At 46.5% G+C, this 22,200-nt stretch overlaps 2 protein-coding genes across 3 annotated transcripts; both read left to right on the top strand.

Moving 5' to 3' along the window:
* The first annotated feature begins 288 nt into the window (after positions 1–288).
* On the top strand, positions 289–11,039 carry vim (vimentin). The gene is made up of 9 exons (XM_080019949.1): positions 289–1,022; positions 1,964–2,024; positions 4,788–4,883; positions 5,682–5,843; positions 6,895–7,020; positions 7,867–8,087; positions 9,555–9,598; positions 10,744–10,826; positions 10,953–11,039. The coding sequence occupies exons 1-9, from the start codon at positions 469–471 to the stop codon at positions 10,992–10,994; spliced, it is 1,389 nt and encodes a 462-aa protein (XP_079876075.1). The 5' UTR covers positions 289–468; the 3' UTR covers positions 10,995–11,039.
* Positions 11,040–15,647: 4,608 nt separating this feature from the next.
* Positions 15,648–21,724, top strand: dph2 (diphthamide biosynthesis 2). Of its 2 annotated transcripts, XM_080020194.1 has the most exons (7): positions 15,648–15,855; positions 16,457–16,624; positions 17,119–17,231; positions 18,084–18,304; positions 19,231–19,899; positions 20,627–20,800; positions 21,346–21,724. In XM_080020194.1, the coding sequence occupies exons 2-7, from the start codon at positions 16,475–16,477 to the stop codon at positions 21,471–21,473; spliced, it is 1,455 nt and encodes a 484-aa protein (XP_079876320.1). In that variant the 5' UTR covers positions 15,648–15,855; positions 16,457–16,474; the 3' UTR covers positions 21,474–21,724. The 2 variants fall into 2 exon arrangements, with proteins under 2 accessions (XP_079876320.1, XP_079876319.1); XM_080020193.1 differs by lacking the exon at positions 21,346–21,724 and having other exon boundaries at positions 20,627–21,035.
* Positions 21,725–22,200: the final 476 nt, after the last annotated feature.

Raw genomic sequence — 22,200 nt, forward strand, 5'->3', positions numbered from 1 at the left:
AGAAAAGAAGAAAGAAAAAAAACCCCACAGCTTTCATTAAGTGTGAGCTCTTTCAACAGCAGGGGAGGGTTGCCACGGCTCACTTCGCCCGCATTCCTCGCTTTGTGGGTGGGGGGGAAACACCCGGAGAACAATAGCGGAGGGTCGCAATGCGGGGTTGTGTTCTCGACGTGGGAGCGGGGCGCTCTGACAGGCTCGCAGCCGCGTCACTCCGCCCGTTATGTCATTTGCATAGGGAGTGGACTATAAGAGCCAGGTTGGGCGCACGGCTGAGCTCCTGCTGGTCCACCCACGGTCTGTCGGTACCTCTCCGAGCCCGAAGCCGAAAGGAAAGAAAAAAGTGTGGAGAGAAAAAGGAAAAGGGAAAAAAAAAAAGTGCGATTACTTTTTGCCCTGCGGTAAAAAAACAAACAACAAAAAACGACACATTTTTTTTCTGAGGCACCGGAGGATCTATATATCACCACGATGATGAGCGGTCGATCCAGCAGCAGCAGGTCCACAGCCTCCTCCTCCTACTCCAGGATGTTCGGCGGGGAGCGTCCCGCGGCGGCTCGGTCCACCTTCTCCAGCCGCCAGTACTCCAGCCCGGTGCGCTCCACCCGGACGTCCTACGTCTCGGCTCCGCAGAGCGCGCTGTACGCCTCCAAGACGGTGCGCCTCCGCAGCGGCGGCGCCGCCGCGATGCCGCGCCTCTCCTCGGACACCGTGGACTTCGCGCTGTCCGAAGCCATCAACACGGAGTTCAAGGCCAGCCGCACCAACGAGAAGGCCCAGATGCAGCACCTGAACGACCGCTTCGCCAGCTACATCGACAAGGTGCGCTACCTGGAGCAGCAGAACAAGGCGCTGACCGCCGAGCTGGAGCAGCTGCGCGGCCAGGGCAAGTCCCGCGTCGGGGACCTGTACGAGGACGAGCTGCGGGAGCTCCGCCGGCAGGTTGACCAGCTGACCAACGAGAAGTCCAGGGTGGAGGTGGACCGGGACAACATGGGGGACGACGTCGAGCGTCTGAGGCAAAAGTACGCCACACAACAGCCTTCTAATCGTTATGTTCTGGAGCTCCATAGGACCTACTCTCCGTCCGTGCAATGCTTTCTGTCAGCGTCTTAAAGTGGTAATCCTTAAGAATGTTCTAAAAAAAAAAAAACCCTCACACTTGATAGTTTATTTATCGGGCACTTTATGAGAAACTGCCATTCAATGTTTTTAGTATTTATTGTTTCTATTTTTTAGCTTAATGCGTGTGCTCCTCTAATGCTCTTTCCATTGTTGGTGGCGGGGTCCTGCCTTGCGAAGATTGGGCAAGGGCAAAAAGTCAGAGTCGGCCATGGTGAATTTTATAAATGAGCATAACTAATAGTCGAAGGTCCACGGATGGAAAATATCCTGAATCAGTCGATCAGGAGAACGCATTCTTTTAAGAACTCGATTTGACAGTCTTGGGGTCAGACCTGGATGTTGAAAAGAAATCCTGCGGTTTCAATTGAAATTTTAGGACTTGCAGCGTAATCCACCCGGCGCAGACGCTCCTGGGGATTACCACTTTAAACCTGGCCAACTTTTAAGATCTCTATTTATATCTGCCCTCCATTATTCTCGGTTAAATAGCTGCATCCCTCGCTTTACCTCACCCTTGGCTCCTATTTGGCGCTTACTATGATCGATACATTTTGCATTGGGCTCATTTGGATAGACTTGTATTGTCCCCAAATGAGTGGAGGAGAGATAAGGAATGAGATCATTCTCGTGGCTTTTTTCCCCCCGTATTTGTTTCCATTTCCAAATCATCCGACCCCCCCAATAATTTTATAAGAAAATAAAATAAAAAAAACATTTGGTCGAGTTTACTTTACTCATACGTACAGGATTAAATGAGGAGGGCATTCCTCAACAAGGAGAGGGTGTGGCGGCTGTGGACCATCCCTGGAGCCACAATGTTTTGTTCCTCTTGTGTTTCCAGGCTCCAGGAGGAGATGCTGCAGAAGGAGGAGGCTGAGCACAACCTCCAAACCTTCAGACAGGTAGGGCTGTGTGAAAAACATAAGCATTTACCCCATCTTATTATTATTATTATTATTATTATTTTCTTATTTTAGTCTTTAATGATCTGGAAAAAAATCAAATCAAAAAAATCAAATCAAAAAATCGAAATGATAAATAAACAGACCAGGCACTTTCATTATTTAATTATTTTTTTAAATGCAAATGATGATATATGTCTGACTGGTGACAAAGCAATTAGACTCTGAGATCTTAAATAGAATTATTGGCCTAAAAATAGAACTTGCTGCGGACTGTGAGCGATGAGTCTGTCAGATTGCCTTACATAACGGTTAATTAGCTGCACTATTACCGCAACAACACCATTTAATTTAGACGTACCATTAGTAAGTTAATAAGTATAGCAAGAAAAATATGTTTTAATTAAGAAAGGGTCGTTCAAGAGATTTATCCTGAAGTGTGTCCAAAGCCCAAATTGTGTCCTCCTCTCTTCCATAATAGGGATGTTCTAACTGCATACTATATAGTCAATGGAATAGTATAGGCTTTGTTTCTTAGTGGTAGGTATAACCCACTATTTACGGAGAGCAAGACAATTTTATTCCGGATCCGTTGAGCATAGAAAAAGAGGGGCCTGGTTTGCAAAGGCGTGGTTTTGCCTCAAGGGTGGGGATTAACAAAGAATGAGGGTGTGAAGTGACGGATGATCCACAGTGGTGGCAGCATTGATTTCCTCCACCATCTTCATTTTGTGCATATATATATAAAAAAAAAAAAAATATATATATATATATGGACAGGAATGTATATTACATGAATATAGCATGATAATATACATTTATAATGGATATAAATGTAAATATTATTAAAAAAAATATATATATACATTTATTTATTTAACTTTTTATTTATTTACATTTTTTTATTTAAAATTATATATCGGCAATGGCAGGGATTTAGGAATTTCTGTTGTTGGGTAAATTCTAGGGCTGGCCGATAAATCGATGCTATTATATGTCTTTCAGTGGTATTGTCATGAAATCATGACACGGTCATACCTTTCTGGTGTAGATTATTTTATCACAATTATGCTTAATAACCTCAGTTGGACGCCCTTTAGATGGGACTTTTATTATGTCTTTTAAAACTGAGTCAGCCGACAGCTCCCAGCGTCCTCTTTGTCGACTTTGTGCCGGGGACACTTTAACTTGATTTAGATGTTTGACATTACAACACAAATCTTTCAATTTGGTCCTCATGCCCGCCGGCCGTCGCGCAATATGCCAGCAGTGTTAAAACTCAGCTCAATGGACGCCTTTGTCCTTCCGAACGCTGTGACAGGAAAGCCGAGTCGCCCCCAAAGCCATTGTTTCTGACCTGATGAGGAAAGAGGGGATTTATGGGGAAATGACAAAGCAAGCTGTTGTTCAAGTGGACTGAGCTGGCAGGTGTGTGTGTTTATGTGTGTGTGTGTGTGTGTGTGTGTGTGTGTGCGCGCATGCCCATTCGTGTTTGAGAGAGCCAAAGTCACAAACACTCGTGTGTTTGTGTGCGCGCTCAGGCTTGAATGTGCAAAAATGTGCGTGCACTGGCACCACACCGGCGTACTGACAAGTGGTGAGATGGAGGGCGGGGCCCGCCGGTCCAGCCTGGGCCGTGTCTGGGGCAGGCTGCTCACAAACAGCCTCCTAACTGACCTCAGGCGTCGCTCTCTCTCTATCAATGCCAATTAGCGATGCGTGGCTCAAGTCGGCGGCGGCCCGCGGGAGCCGGAACATTTCAGGCACACATCAGACAGACATTGCCGACTTACAGACGTGGGACATTTCAAATGCATTATTTCGTTTCGGTAGTATCTTGTTTTTCTTTCCTCGCTCAAAGGTTGTCACTTCAACTTACGTAAAAACACAACTACTTCTTTACATATTTAAGGACGCAATGCGCGACAGGAGACCTTAACCCCAAAAGTACAGAGGTGGAAAACTCCAGGTTCAGAAAAGAAAAATCCCGGTTTCACTCGTCGAGCGAATCCACAAGGTGGACTGGAAATCCCGGAGTGGATTTCTTTACTTTCTGAACCCGGATTTTCCCCACCTCTGCCTTGCCAAAGTGCCATATTTCCGCTTTATAATAAAGGAAGGAGTGGCTCCAAATTTGATTGAGTTCCCGTGATGGAGCGCCACCTGTGCATTTTCAGTGCCACGTTTGTATAACGGAGGGTTTTAAAACCAAGGAAGTCAGGGAGTGTGAAGCGGGGTATTGTCGGTGAAATACCACGCACCCTCATCCATTCCTCAATGCGAAACCTAATTTGGAGGGAGACAATGTTCCTCTCCGACAGAAAACCAGTGGATATACGAGTCCTCCCACCCCCAAGAGAGAGAGGAACCCTCGGCGGCTCGACGGATTAGAGCTTTCGCGGTTTGATTGGGTCAGCACTCGGTCTTGTTTGAGGCGTCGCCCGGGGCAACTGAACACGACAACGTCCGTCTGACGCTTTTGAATGACAATTTCGAATACACCGTCACGTTTCCCCCGGCGCAAATTCGAAAAAAGCGATCCCGGCATTATTCGGATCGACGAACTCCCGCAATTGGGTATTGGAGGTCATTGCTACTTTGCGTGACTTTGGTTACAGGGCCAGACCATGGTAAACATTTTGAATGATCCTCGTCACTCCACAAGTCAAGTCAAACTGAGTAAATGAGAACGTATGTGTCTGTGTGTGTGTGTGTGTGTGCGTGCACGTCCCCGCCTTGCTCTCTCTCTGCGTGGACGGTTAGGATGTGGACAACGCCTCCCTGGCCCGTCTGGATCTGGAGAGGAAGGTGGACTCTCTGCAGGAGGAGATCATCTTCCTCAGGAAGCTCCACGAGGAGGTAACCGTACGCGGCACACCACCTCTTTTTTGAGTTCATTCGTCGCTCCGCTGATAACAACTAACTAAACAAGTCCGTCGCAGCCGAGGCAGCTATCGCACTTGCATTGAAAGCTTCTTGATTCCTATTTGAGATATGTGACGGTGGCGCGTGGAACGCCAAGAGCACGCGAGAAAAAACATGACGAGGGAAGTGTAAAGTTTGGTGCGCTCGAGAGTCAGAAACCAGAAAAAAGAAAGCGGCAATTAAGCCTAATTCTCTTTTTTTAAGGTCATTCACAAGCCGGGGTCTTACTAAGCACCCGGGCTTTAATCCGTTTTAAGAGTCATCGGCGCGGAGATTATTGGCGCCGAGCGAACGCAGGAGATTATAAGGGAGAGGATCAGGTCCGGCCAGGTGGCGCGGCGGAGATGGACCGATGCACCGGAAACCGAGGGAGAGACGTGCGGTTCGGGGGGAAACGGCCGCCAGGGGGCAGACCGCCACTTGTCGCAGGGGTCGCAACGTTTCTGAACGCACCCCGGACGCGGAAAGAAATTCCGCACCGCGGCGCGCTCTCCACAGGAATGAACGGTTGGTTCTCGTCAATTATGGTATTGGGTGTGAAGCGGGCCGCGAGCGCTGCCGTCGTGGAGATGCGACCACTAGCATACACCGCGAGTTCTTTTAACAAGGTTACCTCGACCAAAGCTCCAACTTTAAGATACGATATCGCAGTGTCTACTTTTTGTGTGTGTGTGTGAGTGTGTGTGTGTGTGCGTTAAATGACGTCGCTTTCCCTCCCGCCCCGCCCCGCAGGAGGTGGCCGAGCTGCAGGCGCAGATCCAGGAGCAGCACGTCCAGATCGAGATGGACGTGGCCAAGCCCGACCTGACGGCGGCGCTGCGCGAGGTCCGGCAGCAGTACGAGACCCTGGCCACCAAGAACCTGGCCGAGTCCGAGGACTGGTACAAGTCCAAGGTGGGCGCTGCTCGTCGCGCCTTTGAGGGGAACCCGATTCCGGATGATTTCTATCCCCGACCAAAGCAGACGACGAAAAAAAAAAAAGAAAAGAAAAAAAAATCAATACCCCCATCCCGGCTTTCCTAGACAGGTCAGATGTTTTGTGCCGTATGCGCCGCGAGGGATCCCGTGTGCACGGGGATGAAAGAGGTTTCCAGATGGTTCATTCTCCGGTCTCTGCTGAGGATTAAGCCTGTTCTTAGCGCAGATGGGGGCGCGGGCAGCTGATTGGATTGATAGGATAACTTCCATACATGTGCACCGGCGCGCGCGCGTGCACACACACACACACACACACACATGCAGACACACACATACACGCACACACACACACGCACACACACACACACACATGCTTGTGCCAGTGCGCACACATCGTTACTGGGGTCGATGAGCTGTGGCAGAGCACTTAATGGCTAATTTACAGGCCTATTGGTCCGTAGTGGAAAGAAAAACGAAACGTCGTTCATGGTCTGAGGATTGTCTCTAAAATAAATGAAGTGAATGAGGTGGTTTGAAACTGAAACCGGAGTATGTTGAGACCGAAAGCACATTGGACAAGTGAATTTAAAGACCTTACTACTGTCGGTCCGGTATGTTTCAACAATGGAAATAGTGTTGAGAAAAAAAAAAATTATATATATATATATATATATATATATTTGGGATTTTCTGATCGCATGTATAAATGCGCTCCTGTAGAAATAATCTGGAGCCTTGCACTTGGTTTTTATATTCATCTACGCCGGGGATCGCCCACCTGGGGCTACGACCCTCCCAGGTGGCCTCGGGCGATTCGAGGTGTCTGGTTCCCAATGGTCAAATATTGTTTCAAAAATCAAAGCGTGTATTGTCATGTATTTGTAAAAACCTCGCTCTCTCCACCATGAGAATCCAGCCCATTCGGACAAAAAAACGACACCCACACAACAAACGGCGACAAATCCTAACGTTGATATTCTGACCCCGGCCCCCCCGACTCCGCCTTTCCTCCCCCTCTCTCGATCAGCTGACCGACCTGTCGGAGCAGCAGCAGCGCAACGGCGACGCCATCCGCCACTCCAAGCAGGAGGCCAACGAGTACAGGCGCCAGGTGCAGTCCCTCACCTGCGAGGTGGACTCTCTGCGGGGAACGGTAAGCCGGCGCAGAAGCCTTTTATTTTATTTTCCAATTTTTGCACGGAGCTCTGCAACTTGGCATTAAAAAGACTAAGTAACGTTTGAGCCTCCTCGCCGTCGTATTCTTATACAATTCCCTACCCTTATATTCAGGTGATGACGTACAGCCCTTTTTGGTGGGCCACCCCAAGATTTGCCCTGGCCTCATCTGACCAGTGAGAATAATAATAATAGTTAGATAATAATAATAAATGATAAGAAATGATTTGATTGTAAATAAATTGATTTGTCGATACAAATGTGGATACAAAATAAAGTCCAATGATGGTAAAGATGATTCTAGAATTGCGATTCCACTAGAATCACCCCAGCTGAAACGTGACATAACTGCCGCACCATCCACCACCTCACCCCACCCGCCCATAACCTTGCACGAAAATTCCCACCTGAGTGCTGGTGCGGCCACTGGTGATTTTAATGCTGAGTCGGATGCAATACATTTTTAATGCAGCAGCAGCAGCAGCAGCGCTCCAGGTCTCCGAAAATAGCTTCCTCATTTTACGAGGCCGCCAGACAAAATGGCTACAGCAGACGGTAATAGGAAACAAACTGATCCTAATCTTTCACTTTAGATATTTTCTTCCTCACTCACGGGAGCACAGCGGGGAAAATGCACGTGTTTCGTTTTCGGTGTGAGAGTAAAAGAAAATCATCATACAGTTCGCAAGCTCGACGCCGATGTCTCGTATTAAAAGCATTCTCATCATGGCTTTTGTCGAAATCTTCCCATTTCAAAAGAAAAAAAAAGAAAAATTCCCACCTAACCCCCCTCCTTCATAACGGCAACGCTGTTCATCCTCAGAATGAATCCATGGAGCGGCAGATGCACGAGCTGGAGGATAATTTCGCGGCGGAGGCGGCGGGCTACCAGGACACCATCGGCAGGCTGGAGGAGGACATCCACAACATGAAGGACGAGATGGCCCGCCACCTGAGGGAGTACCAGGACCTCCTCAACGTCAAGATGGCGCTGGACATCGAGATCGCCACCTACCGCAAGCTGCTGGAGGGAGAGGAGAGCAGGTACGTCAGCTCAGCCTGGTTTCACGCCGAGTCCAAACCACCAGCCCGACGGGGCGGCGCCTCCCCCTAGTGGCCACCAGGCTGAACTGCGTCTGGGTTTCCGCGTCACAAAAACACGTCGGGAGGAAATTGCGTGAATGGAAGTTTAAAACGCTCTTCATACAGGACAAGCACAATACACACAATGCAATCATATAAAAGAGATGTATTGATATGGTGACATCCAAGGTCAGCGTAAACAACGTCATTATTTTATGTACGCGACTTATTTAACTTAGTTTTAAGTCGAGTTCCGATAAAAAACTTGACTGATGCCACCGCGAACGCACGTGGAAGTTCCGCAGCGCAGCGTGTGAAATCCAACTGGCCAGAGGAATTAATGGACTTCGTTGTTGACTTCGTTGTCGGACTTGGTGTGAAGCGGGTTTATGAGAAAAAAAAAACAACAACTCTATTAAGACAAACGAAAAAGCCCGAATCAAGCGAAATGATCCCGGAACATTGTCATTTGATATTTCATAAAACATTAAAACAAATGTGATCTTCTAAGTCGAATTCAGACCAATGCACAAAATATTGCATTCTTAAAATAAGGAAAGCTCCAGAATCAAAATTCTTACGAGGAAAAATTCTCAAAAACTCTCATAAAGGAATCCCGAAAAGTAGCCATTTCTTCTCTGAGTAGAAATAGTCGAAGACACATTTTCTGGAAAGCTGGCGGTTCCAAACCCATACAGCCAATTCCATCAACAACGTCAAGTCAAGTCAAGTCACACTTTATTTATGAAGCGCATTTCAGACCAGGGCAACACAATGCGCTTAACAAAGACATTCAGTAAAAGAATAAAATAAATGAATGAATGAATAAAATTTTTTAAAAATAAATGAATAAATAAACAGATAAATAAATAAATAGATAGATAGATAGATAGATAGATAGATAGATAGATAGATAGATAGATAGATAGATAGATAGATAGATAGATAGATAGATAGGTAGGTAGATAGATAGATAGATAGATAGATAAATAAATAGAAAATAAAATAAATGTTAAAAGAACATAGTTGTCAGCTGGTCATTTCAAAATGAATGCCCCTGAGACAGCAGCCACAACAAAAGCAGCAGCCACAACAACAAAACAACAAAAACAGCAACAACGGCAACTACAACCGCAGTAGCAACAGCAACAACAGCGCACGCACACACACACACACACACACGCTCACACACACACACGCACGAAGTCAGTCAAAGACTGTAGTGAACAGCAAGGTTTTTAAGACCAGACTTCACTTAAAATCAGGTGAAGTCTGGTCGGGCGAAACTAACCCCGTGCAAAGAGTGCTTATAGCTTCAGGTTCTCAGCTTTCACGTGCACAGAATCCAGTAAACGATGTGTCTCTCTCTCTCTCTCTCTCTCTCTCTGTCTCTCTCTCTCTGTCTCTCTCTCTCTGTCTCTCTCTCAGGATCACTACTCCGATGCCCAACTTCTCTTCTTTCAACCTGAGAGGTGAGGAACAAGTCTAGACCCCTCCCATGAATCAAAATGCCGCGCCGCGTCGACGATTCCTTTACCTGCCCTCCGTCGACGTCACGGTTTTTCCTGGTGGTTTGGGAAGCGTCCGATGGCACAGTTCCCCTTCCTCTCATTTTTCGAAAATTGACGGCGTTGTTGTCGGGTTTATTTCATTTGTGTTTTCGCCAAATTTTTTACATTTCCGGGGTTTTATCTACCGGTCAACATCGAGTCTATTGTATATCTGCCGTATTTTTTTTTTTGTTATCCATTGTTCATTTTTGGAACATTTTTTTTTATTGCTCTGCTCTCTCTTTTATTGTTCCCTTTGTTTTTGTCCTTCATTTTTATTTCCAGTTGTCCCTCGTTCATCGTATATTTTTTTGTTTTGGTACATTTTACTGAATTTCTTTTTGTCAATTTTGTCTATCTATCTATCTATCTATCTATCTATCTATCTATCTATCTATCTATCTATCTATCTATCTATCTATCTATCTATCTATCTATTTATCTATCTATCTATCTATCTATCTATCTATCCATCTGTCCATCTGTCCATCTATTCATCTATCTATCTGTCCATCTGTCCATCTATTCATCTATCTATCTATCTGTCCATCCATCCATCTATTTATCTATTGATCTATCTATCCATCTATCCATCTATCTGTCCATCTGTCCATCTATCCATCTATCCATCTATTAATCTATCTATCCATCTATCTATCTGTCCATCTATTTATCTATCGATCTATCTATCCATCTGTCCATCTATCCATCTGTCCATCTATCCATCTGTCCATCTGTCCATCTGTCCATCTATTTATCTATCGATCTATCTGTCCATCTGTCCATCCATCTATCTAAACAGCCAGGGTGGGATAAAAATCCCAAGGCTGAGATGGGGGTTGGGCCGCTGCGTCAGTCGTTCATTATAGATGAGCCTCCGTCTGGAGCCGGGGCTTCTAGAGAGTGAAGCAAGTTGACTCCAAAATGGGCCCCTGTCGTCCCCGGAGGTCTCTCCTCTAAAGCAGCCTCGACTCCTTCCGCCGTGTTCACAGCGCAGGGCTTTGCAGGACTTTCTTTTTTTTTTTTTGTGTTCCGCGTTCATCCCTCATCCAAAGCGCTTCTTACAGAATCCATGTTGGAGACCAGGCCGATGGTGGACAGCCTGTCCAAGAAAGTCCTGATCAAGACCATAGAGACCCGCGACGGACAGGTGCGTACGGCGCAGGGCGACCCCCCCAACCCCCCACCCCTCCTCGATCTCCGTCGGCAGCTTCACCCATATCTGAAAGGAAACCTCCGTCGCCCCTTTTCACCTTCCTCTTCTCCCCCCCACCAGGTGATCAACGAGTCCACCCAGCAGCACGACGACCTGGAGTAAGGGCGGAGGAGGAGCCTCACCGATCAGTGGTGGGGGTGGAGCCGGGGGGTGGGGGGTCGGAGGTCGGAAAAGAATTAATTCTAAGCATGAAAGATGAAAATGAATAGAAAACAGGCGGGGGGGGTGGGGGGCGGGGGTTAATCTTGCGTTAGTGAAATCACAATAAAACACACGCGCACGCGCACACACACACGCGCGCGCGCACACACACGCACGCACACACACACACACACACACACACACGCACACGCACATGCACTTACACACGCGCGCGCGGAAAAAGAACAGCTTTAAAAGTGCCTTTTCGACACACTTTAGGGGAGCTTGCTTATAAGGTTGTTCTAGACTAGCAGGAGAATAGGCACCGAAGTGACGGGAGGAGGATTAAAACAAACAGCTTTTCTTTGAATGTCATCCCGCTGCAGTAGTTCACACCGGTTACGCGAGCAGCACGCAGCGAGACTCTTGGACGGGGTGGGGGGGGACAAAAACAAAAACAAAAACAAAAAAAAACCAGCGTATTTTGAATTCAGCAGGTTTCTGGGACGCGTTCCGTTTTACGCTGACTCAAGTCGACCGTTATATGTAACGAGCAACTCTAGTTTTAAAAGCTGGAAATGTGGCAGGTTTTTTTTTTTTTTGTTTTTTTTTCCCCCCCCTTTGAAAAATTCATCGGCGACTCCGGCGCTCCGGGGGTGATTTCGAGAGCCGGTGAAGTGTCATTAAATGTCTCTTTTTTTTTTTTTTTTTTTTTTTCTCTCGCTCTACGTGGACCTACGCGGTTCGGCGTCCGAAGGTTTTTTCCGCGGTCCATCTTCGATTCTCACTGCGTGAAAGACCTTAAATAGGGAGGGAATGCCGGCGATCGCAGCGCCGCCGTAACGCTCAATGTCACTGCTACTGTACGTCAATAAATAAAAAAAAACCTCTCAAATGTCCTCTTTTTTTGTCTGTGTTTATTGGCCGTCACATAGCTGCGCTCGGCCAAAGTTGTGGCCGCTCTGTTCGTATGGGGGAGGTGGATTTGGTGTCCGGCATTCCTGCTTTTGGAATGGGACTCGGGTCAGCAAACGGGAGAGACCAAAGTCAAATGGTAGTTTTGCCGACCTAGTCTTTGCTAATCTGCCAAACTGACTGGAGTGTGAAAAATGAGGAAATCCCTCTTTCGGCCGGCGTCCAAGCCGGCATTCCGGGCCACAGGCCACAGGACACCGTTTAAAAGGCCCATTTTAGAAAGCCGCCTTTTAAACCACCTCTGGCAAAAAAAACGTTGTCTTGTCCGTCATTTAAGTCCCACTGTATGAGGCTGTGGGTAAATCAGGTTTTCCTGAAATTGATGGGACATCTTTTACATCTTTTATGTACCGTCATACGGCACATGGGCCTGACAGCGTGTTTGTGTGTCTCCAAAGTGCTGACTCATGCTGATAATGCGGCCTCTCATTCCATTGGGTGCCAACGGGGCTCGTCTCCGGGCGTGGTTGAAGGACTCGGCGCCCTCCTCCCAGGCAGTGACTCCGCCGCACTGCTGTACCGCCTCTCAGCGGCTCTCCCCAAATGGCCTCATGCAGGGGTTCCCTACTTCCCTAACGGTGTGACGGCAAGGCTTAATAATAAACTGCAATGTTTATACCAATGTGCATATAAATGACATATAACTTACCTCACAACAACAAAAAGAGTTTTCGAGTAAAATATATATAACGAATAAATATATAATAATGCACTACACTAATAAAAGTACATTTTGAAAAGAGGGAGGGGAGCAGTTAAACGATAGGGATCAGGCTTCGGGGCAGCCCCCTCTGTGGCCGCTAGGGGACGTCCAAGTTCAGCAAATGGAAGGACAGCTTAATCCTATTTTAACATAACTTTGTCATCGCCCAAAGTCGGGCGTGGTGTCGTTCTTTACCACATCACCGAAGGAAAAATGTTATAGTGGTTACACATTGATTGAGATACATTTCAGTCAGATGTCCCCTTTAAAAAAACCTTTCTCGGAGGAAAATTCGATTTTTACAGATTCCTTTGTGTTTTATTGGGGTTTTTTTTTGTGTATTTTCAAAATGGAGTTTGATTCATAAATATTAGAAAAATGTTAAACTGTGGAGTTAAATATTCCCTTTAGATGACATGGGGAAACGCAGTTCACTTACCGGGACGCAGAACAGCGCCCGATCAATCGTTTCCTTTAAAGCGAGCGTCCAGGTGAAGATCATTCCTCCATATTCCACGTGATGGGAAATCACAATGTGAAACCGTTTCGACAGAATTCAACATTTAAATTGCACTGCTCTTACACACACGGAGCCACTGTTGTGAAACGGCGAAGAAGAAAACCCCTTCGCGCCACGTGCCTACATCACTTCTGTAAACAGACGGTTAAAGCGCCGCACGGGGCTGTTTTGGACTCACTTGTCTGCAAATACTTTCTTCTCCGCATTGTTATGGATTACGCAAAGCGGGTGGAGGAAGCTCTGCATCATATCTCGGACCTTAATCTGACCAGCGCGATAGATCCAAGTCAGTGTTAGCGCGTACTGGACTTCATTTACCGCGATGATAGTCAGATAGCGACGCTGAATCTGATGTTACTCCGGACTTGGAGAACAATTCACATTTCACATTTCACATTTCAAACTTAATGTGACGATCAAATGGAATGTTTTCAAGAACCACCGGAGGAGACCGACGATACGCCCGCTGTTGTGACAACGGAAGAAGTTGACGACACGATGAGGTCTGATCTTAGATTTTCTGAGACTCATATTATTGAGACTCCACATTTTGTTGTGTTGTCAGTACTTTTAAACGCCAAAATAATTTCACTTTTATAAAACATGTACATTCTTACTGTTGAATAAAAGCTTTTCTAAAAACTAAATGAGTTGTGTTGTTGAGCTGTTGGTGATTGGCCCATTCAGCAGGATGTTTAAGTAGCCATGAGGCTTTGTTTGTCCGCCAACCCCATTTGCATTGTGGGAGCTGGCTGAATGAAGCTGGTGTGGGTAAAACTTTGGAGGCGATCGCCTCAGAAACACGGTTTGCCACACCTCTGTCATTAACAAGTCATAGCTTTGAAAATATTTGCTTGATTTGCACACGTGACACCTTGTTTGGAAGCTCCGATTCTCCACTTTCAAACGGTGCAAAAAATAAAAATAAACAAAAAAAACTCCAAAGCCGCCAAACCACCCTAAGGTGCGCGGCGGGTCACAAACTCTCTCTCAAAGTCCAGGCGGCGGCTCGTGGTAGCTCCACATAACACCGTGTCTCTTAATAACGGCCATACGAGACGCTAATATGAGTGACGGGCTCCCTCAAGTGAGGGCTCCTTGTCTCAGCTTAGCCCATCGGGTTGCTCCCACCAAAACGACGCGAGCCTCACGTCAGCTGCTAACTGGCTAACCTCACATCGTTGATACATTCGCTAATAAGAAACGCAGGGAACCGGGCACAGAGCCGCTGAGGGAAAGGGTGAACCTGGTCTTAACCCAGGATGTGGAATTAACATCGCCAGCTTACCCGTAAAGTGGAAAAACAACACTTTTAAGTTCAGAGCGGCTACGCAGCGGGGGTTTTTGTTGTTACTTACACTTTCCATTCGTTGGAGAGGTTTTAGTGTGACATTCGATAAACTGCTCACAGAGTTGAATTCAACTGTAAATAAATAAATGAATAAATGTCTCTTTTTTTTTAATAAAGTGGTGGTTTATCTCACTCGAACAGACACGTTCGGTCCACTGCAGGTGGACAGGGCTACACCGCGTCGGCTCATGAAAACAGCGCATCAAGATCCAGTTTTATCCCTGCAGCCTTGACGACTGTCACTAGAGGTGACTGTGACACGATTCAAGAGTCAAGGGGTTTCTTTTGTCGCGTACGTACGTACACGCAGCGAAGATTACGCACAACAGTCACAAAAGCAAACATAATCGCTAAGCTAATTCCTACCTAGCTAACTCACTGAATCTAACTGATTCCTAGAACGTGACGCAGTTGGCGAATAGAATAATATGGATAAAATAAAAATTGAAATAAAAGGAGACTCAAAAAGGTAATACAAAGTGGGGTTACAAACTAGAAAGGGAGTAGAGTTGTGCATATGGGATAGGCTGTTTGTATATACTGATCCGTGCAGTAAAGTGCGTGTGTGAATAAAGTCGGTAACAAAGCGTGTTTGTTGTCTGTTTACTGCTCTTTGATTTGAACAATATAATGATCACAACACAAGAAAGCGTTGTTTACTCTACATTCTATACACACATGTTGTTTCTAAAGCTCCCTTTCGTCGTTTTACTCGAGAGGCAGAAACACGCGTCAAAAGTCTCCCGTTCACGGTCCGGACTCCGATTTGACGTCGCCGACTGCGATTGTCGAGAGGGCTCCGTGAAGAGAGAATGGAAGGTTGTTCCATTTGCTGCTGAAGTTGGAATTCATTTAATTTCATATCATATCATGTATCATCTCATATCGTGTGACGAATAAAGATTCTTCTTCTTCCTCCTCTTCTTCTTCATGTCATAGATCATATTTGTAACCGCTGGCGGCGGGCGCCCCCGTTGGGTGGCGCTGTCGCGACTGCGTGGAGCTTTTATTTTGAAGCACTGAAGCGGATGTAGCAGGGCTGACGCAGTTCATGCCGCACACGTGTGTGTGGCAGCCACGAGATAGAACAGATAAAAGAAATATAATTTAAATGATATATTATTATTTATTATTATTATTATTATTATTATTAGGAAGCACCATGTTAACATTTCTTTAATGTCGTTTTATGTCATTTATGAAGCTCTTTTACCATTAAAGTGGAAGATGTGACTGCTCGGCCACCGGGTTCCCATCAAGCTCCCTCACCAAGGTACACGTCCTCCCACACGTGCGGCTCATCTCGCTCCCGTTCATCTCGTCTTCGTGGAATCGTTATTATTTGGCCCCAGCTCAAGCCGCGTCGCCTCCTCGGCGCTTGCGTGTCCTCGACGACGGGAGGGCGACCCCCGGCCGGGTCCTGGCGGAACCCCCCGGGGTTTACTGGGCTTTTCCGCCGTACCAAGTTAAGCGATTAACCTCTCACCGATTCAAGGCAGGGATGAATAACGTGGGATACCTGAGCCGGGTTTGGTTACGGACATGGGTCGTTCTGTCCAAATTTGCTAGGAGTAAGACCCCGGTGAGACCCTGAATGGGACTCGTACAGTCCGCTCCAAAGCTGCTGGCAACGGGCCCCTCTTTTCCCCCCACAAAGGGTTTAATCGGAGGATGCAGCAACACAAACCCAATCACTCATCCGTTGTCTGCTTCCGTTACATTTAGGTGTGACGATCAGTAAACACAATACTGAAATGACCAGACAATGCCCGTGCAGGACCACTGGCATAATGTCACTCGGGCACGGCCGAAAGTTGTGTTCCTGCCCCTTTCGACCACCTGCCGAGTTATTTAGTTGTCGTAATTTTCCCCAGCCGCCGGCGAACGCGAGGATGTCCGAAGTATTCAGCAGCAACTCGGAGGCAGTTCTCCAGCGCATGGTGGACGCGCCAACGGAGAGAGACGCGCCCCTGGAAAACATCGAGGAGTTGTACCAGATTAAAAAGACCTGCGACTTCATCAATCTCAATAACTTTAAAAAGGTAGGCACTATCAACGGAAAAATGGTGAACCTTTCGCAAGCGTGAGTTATATAGTGCTGACAGGGGCTCTACCTGCGAAAATCGACATGGCACCCAGTTTAATAACAATTTGCATTCATCATCTCTTAGGTCTTAAGCCCGCTTAAAACCCAGAGACTCTCCATGTCTCAGGAAATATCATTTTAGTTCGTAGTTTTTCAGCTTTTTCCCCCAAGATCAAAAGCAGGAAGATTTTCCGAAAGGTTTTGTGAATCAGGCCCGTTGTTCGAACCGTTTAATATTGAATAAGCATTCATGAAGAAACAATACCCATATTCCCTTTCAGACAACTGTTCTTTCAGGACTCAATATTTAGAAGTAGGAAAATTCAGTCTTTGAACATAATCAAATGAAAAAGAGGGCAATCTATTTCTATATTTCTTTTATATATTATTTTGATATTTTTCACCTATTTTGATCACAGTAAGTTCACAAACTCCACTTAATTGCCGCAGGTTGCGCTGCAGTTTCCTGACGTGCTGCTGTTGGATTCGGTTGCCATCACCAACGCGTTGGAGAGGAACACTGAAGCCAAGCTGTTCATACTTGGAGACACGTCCTATGGCAGGTACAGGCTCTTTGTGTGAGACACAACTTGTTGTCTAGCTGGAACAGTTTTCCTTGTGTTGTTGTTTTTGCTCCGGCCCTACCGTTCGCACTGTTGGTGGCTAGTGATCTTATGTGAGGGTGGTGATACTAAGATGGCCTGTTTATATGTTTTAAACCTTTGTGATATATTAGAAAAAGGCGAAAACCTTTCTCGGGTTTAGAAATTGGAGAGGGTGTTTTTTATGTTTATTTCTTTTACATCACAAACACATTCTATATTCGGTATTACAGGAGTAAGTCAAATAATGCCTGAGCAACATTTCTCGAGACTTGTGCAACACCTGTGACTGTTTCTTATCACCTGTTAATAATATTGACTTTTCAGTCTTTGCCTTTCTTACAGCTTATTAATATATTCAATACAAATTAAGAGATTTGGCCAAACTGCAGTCTTCAGATGTTGTCGTGTATTTCCAATTACAGACGATGGGTTTCAGTATTTGGACCATCAATGTCCGCTGCTTCCTCTGAAACTTACTGTAAAAGCTTGAAAAGTGGTGATTGCTTGTGGCTAAGGTTAGGTTCTGACCAGGTATTAAATTGGTCCCGGGGCTAAATTATTAAAGACCGTAGTATCGATGAGCTGAGACGATACCGGTAGTGGAGAAATATAAGCTCGATTTTTCTATTTATTGAGGCTATACAACCCGTTTCTAACTTGCAATAAGATGTTTGTCTAGGAAGCATTTTATGCTATTATCAGCTCGCACTCTCTCTTTGCATAACCACCGTTTTCCAGCTCCAACGGATTACTTTATGTGCGGAATTCCGACGTAGTCACATGCTGAAACCTTGAGCCGTTGTCCCTCAGCTGCTGCGTGGACGAGGTGGCAGCGGAGCACGTGGAGGCCGACTGCATCGTGCACTACGGCAGCACCTGCCTCAGCGCCACCCGGCGACTCCCGCTCATGTACGTCTTCCAGAGGAGGACGGTGGACCTGGAGAAGTGCGCCGCGGCCTTCAGGGACCTCTACCCCGACACGCAGAGTCGTGTGCTCGTGATGTACGACGTCAACTACTCTCATGTCATTGGTGAGCTGCCCGACGAGGACGTCGCACTTTTTAAAAAAAAATTGGAATCTGGGGACCGGAGGTAGAATAAACGCAGCCCGTCCACCAGAAACCTTTCACACAGACTGAAGCCAGTTTCAGAAGTAAATTACCGTTCCCACGGAAACCTTTTACTGCCTCAATTACTGTTTGGGATATTTTTACTGCCATAAAATTGTTTGGGAGCGGGCTTCATAAAGATTTGTTTTTCTTATTAAAAGCCAGTCACATTCCATTTAGCTTCAAAGGAGCTTCCTGTCATGAGCCAATCAGGTGCTTTGTTAATGGCACGTCAGTACACAGCATCACACGCTTTATGAATCTTCTAAACTTGATATAAATTCACTTGGCCAACAGCCAGCCTAGAAAGCGACATCAAAGTATTTCTATATTTATGAGGTGTTTAAGGCAATACATTCTGGCAAATATTAGGATGTGTCGTAAGTTAATTATTATTTTTTTTAACGGGTTTGTTTTAGAAGGCTCCACCGCAGCATATCTCACGGACATGTGACTAACGTAAAAGAAAATCTTGTTTCCTTCGACAAGGCCAGCACTTCATGCCGCCCCATTCTACTCTCTAAAACATGTTGACAAATGCCGGCCCGTATCCAAACACCTCCCGAGCTTTTGGGCCTCCTTCCCGGCTTCTCTGAGATAAACAACTTGGTTCTGTCTATTCTATAGTTTCTAGCGAAACGATCTTGAAGGAATAACTTGTGATAACTACTTTGCCTTGAACATGGACAGAAATGTATCCAGTGTGGCTTCAACACTATGCAGGAAAACATTAAAGTGACAGAGATTTTTATTGAACGATCAAAAGCAGAGCAGTGGTATATTTGTTTGACGCAAAGTATGAAAAGGGAACCAAAGGTCACTCAACAAAAATAACTTCTCTTGCGCAGACGACCTCCTGGCGCTGTTGAAACCACAGTATTCGAACGTTGTTACCTCCACACTCCTGCTGGACGCCAACAGCCAGACGCCGCTGGAGCGTACCGACAGCTCCGACCAGGAGGGCGCTGAGGTGATCCGTCAGTTCGGGAGGCGCTTCGTGCTGGAGAGCGGCTTCGGCCTGGCGGACTACGGCGTGTTCTTCATCGGCCAGGAAGGCGCCACGCTGCGGAACCTGATGATGACTTGGAACCGCTGCTCGTTCACCTCCTTCGACCCCTCCACGGCGACGGGCCGGGCCGAGTCGGCCGGCGTCAACCGCGCCCTGATGAAGCGCTACTACGCCATAGAGAGGGCCAAGGACGCCGGCGTGGTGGGCATCCTGGTGGGCACGCTGGGCGTGGCGGACTACCTCGGCATCATCCAGCAGCTCAAGACGACCCTCCAGCAAGCCGGGAAGAAGAGCTACATGTTTGCCATGGGAAAGCTGAACGTGGCCAAGCTCGCTAATTTCCTGGAGATCGACATCTTTGTGCTGGTCGCTTGCCCCGAGAACTCGCTGCTGGACTCCAACGAGTTCTACAAGCCTGTGGTGACTCCGTTTGAGATGGAGGTCGCCTGCAACCCCAACAGGAAGTGGTCACAGGACTACGTGACAGACTTCCGCCACCTCCTGCCGGGTATGATCCAGCCCTTATTCCTGACAAAAAAGATACCTGTTTTAATTTAACCTAATTTAAGTTTATTTTTTAAAGTTGTTTTTAAGTTATTTTTATTCAGTTACTTGAAGTTAGTTTGCAATGCTTTTTTGAAATTGGAAAAAAAAAAAACTGAACCAAAAGCACTTTTTAGACCCCAGTAACACCAGGAATTAGCTCCGTGTTCCTTTGCGTGTCTTTGTGAAGTGGTCTTTTGCGAACGCTCGCCAAATCTAAAACGTAAATGCTCAACGCTATTAATAAAATAAAATAAACGAACACCATTTACCGTCTCATCACTTACTGCAAACAACACCTTGTTTCTATTTTGTAATTTTATGTTCTGGCTACGCAGAATTGTATAGAATAAGATAAATTCACACATGTAAAATGATACCTTCCTCCATATTGGCCAATTCATCATCTGGCGGTGCAGAATTGTGTCAAACAGGATGATACAGTATGATAGCTTGTTCTGCTCTTGTCTTCAATGAAGCGGCCCTTCAAAGGTCAAGTTTTACTATCGATCGACGCCGCCATTTTGCAAATCAAAGTTGAACCCCGAGGGAGCACTTTGAGGGCTTTATATCACGCGTCGAGTGGGTGCAAATCCACCGAATGCGTTTTAAACTAAATTAATTTGGCCGGCGTGACCTGTTTTAAGTCGTCGAGACGTGACTTCCCTTTATCCTTCCCTGACTCCCTCCAGGTGGACAGAGCCACGTTCCCCTGGCCTCTGAGCGGGAGCTCGGCGCGGAGACGGACGTGTCTCTGATTACCGGAGCTCTCCGACACCTGTCGTTCGACGGGCGCCCTTCACCGGGCTCCTCCTCCGTGGTGCTGCGAAACCAGATGCTCACCGTGGCCAACACCAATTCGGCAGGTGCGTTGAGAACCACACCCCTGACCCCGCTGCGACCTTGTGATAGTTTGCATGGAGGGGAGGAGAGTAACCGTGGCCGCTTAAGTGAGTGCGGGGTTTATTATTTCCTATCCGACCAAAGAAAGGCAAGATTGAATAATGAAGCGCGAACATGGCCGTCACGCTGAGGTAGAATTGATTTTAAGCCAAAGAAAAACGCTCACAAAGCCTTTCTCTGTTTCAATCTCCTAGCCTAAGGTGTGAATTTGCAAAGTCACACTTTTACTTATACAAATAACACTGATCAACTCGTACCAAAGTAGCTTCAGGCAGGAGCTCTACGGGGGACATCTTTCACAATCCTGGTGTTGAAACCGCCGGCTGCACAGTAGGTGAGCTCAAAGAACGGTCCTCCTTAAAACTTGACACGCTGGATTTAGCGCTCGGTCATTGCCGACCGATCTAACACACTGAAAGGGACTGTACGAACCTTGGCTTCAGCGCTTTGTGACGTTGTCGAGGCGCCGCTCTCTTTAAACCCCAAAGTCTCCCTCCCTGTGTTGCAGCGTCGTTTCTGGCCGGGCGCAGCTGGCAGGGCCTGGAGCCGAAGCTGGGGGAGACGCCGGTGGTGAAGGCGGCGCAGGGGAGGAGGGGCATAGCGATCGCCTACGAAGACGAAGGGAAGTCCGCGTGACCGGAGACCCCCACGCCGTCCTGCCGGCGGAAACGGCTCTCAGGACATTATTTAACCGGCACTGTTTGCGACGCCTACGCGAACGGAGCCACACGAGTGTTCGTCACCAGGTGATACTTTAATTCTTCACGTATTTATAAAAAAAACAAACAAAAAAAAAACATGTATTTATATCCTGACTCAAGAGTTTATACAAGAAGTTATTTTGGAACTAACTCCGCAGCACGCTTAAAACAACACGTCTTAATAAATCAAATATCCACGAAAACTTATCACTGTCTAACGTTGTGCTTATTTGAGTCATGCTTGCATTTGTACTGACTGCAGAGGAAAAATTGGTTCAAGTTTCTCAGATCAGAATGCAAATCTCATATAGAGTGGAGCCATGGGAGTGGTTATTTAAGGTGGATTTTGTTCTGGATGTAAAAAAAAATAAAGTAATTTTTCCCTCCCCCCACTGATTATGCTACATTAAATTAACATGGTGAAATTAACTTTCCAAACAAGTAAAAAAACTGAATCTACAAATGAGCAATCATAGCCATTAATCAGGGGCGGTGGTGTTACCCAATATTGTAAAAGCCAAGGCGACTCTGGAAGGAAGGGGAATTTGTCAAAGATAAATGTATTGATTATGATTTCTCACAAGAAATATGTAACTTATTTTCCACCATCAACTGTGAAGTTTATTTACCTAAATAAAATGTGTTTTCCTGACTCAAATTGA

This window comes from Zeus faber (assembly GCF_960531495.2).
Source record: "Zeus faber genome assembly, chromosome: 19".
Taxonomy (NCBI): Eukaryota; Metazoa; Chordata; class Actinopteri; order Zeiformes; family Zeidae; genus Zeus; species Zeus faber.

Bases quoted from the DNA above. Each gene is read 5' to 3' on its own strand.
- vim (XM_080019949.1), top strand. From the start codon at position 469: ATGATGAGCGGTCGATCCAGCAGCAGCAGGTCCACAGCCTCCTCCTCC. The intron at 8,088-9,554 runs GTACGTCAGCTC...TCTCTCTCTCAG, and splicing joins CTGGAGGGAGAGGAGAGCAG to GATCACTACTCCGATGCCCA. The intron at 10,827-10,952 runs GTGCGTACGGCG...CCCCCCCACCAG, and splicing joins TAGAGACCCGCGACGGACAG to GTGATCAACGAGTCCACCCA.
- dph2 (XM_080020193.1), top strand. From the start codon at position 16,475: ATGTCCGAAGTATTCAGCAGCAACTCGGAGGCAGTTCTCCAGCGCATG. The intron at 18,305-19,230 runs GTGAGCTGCCCG...TCTCTTGCGCAG, and splicing joins CAACTACTCTCATGTCATTG to ACGACCTCCTGGCGCTGTTG. The intron at 19,900-20,626 runs GTATGATCCAGC...GACTCCCTCCAG, and splicing joins CTTCCGCCACCTCCTGCCGG to GTGGACAGAGCCACGTTCCC.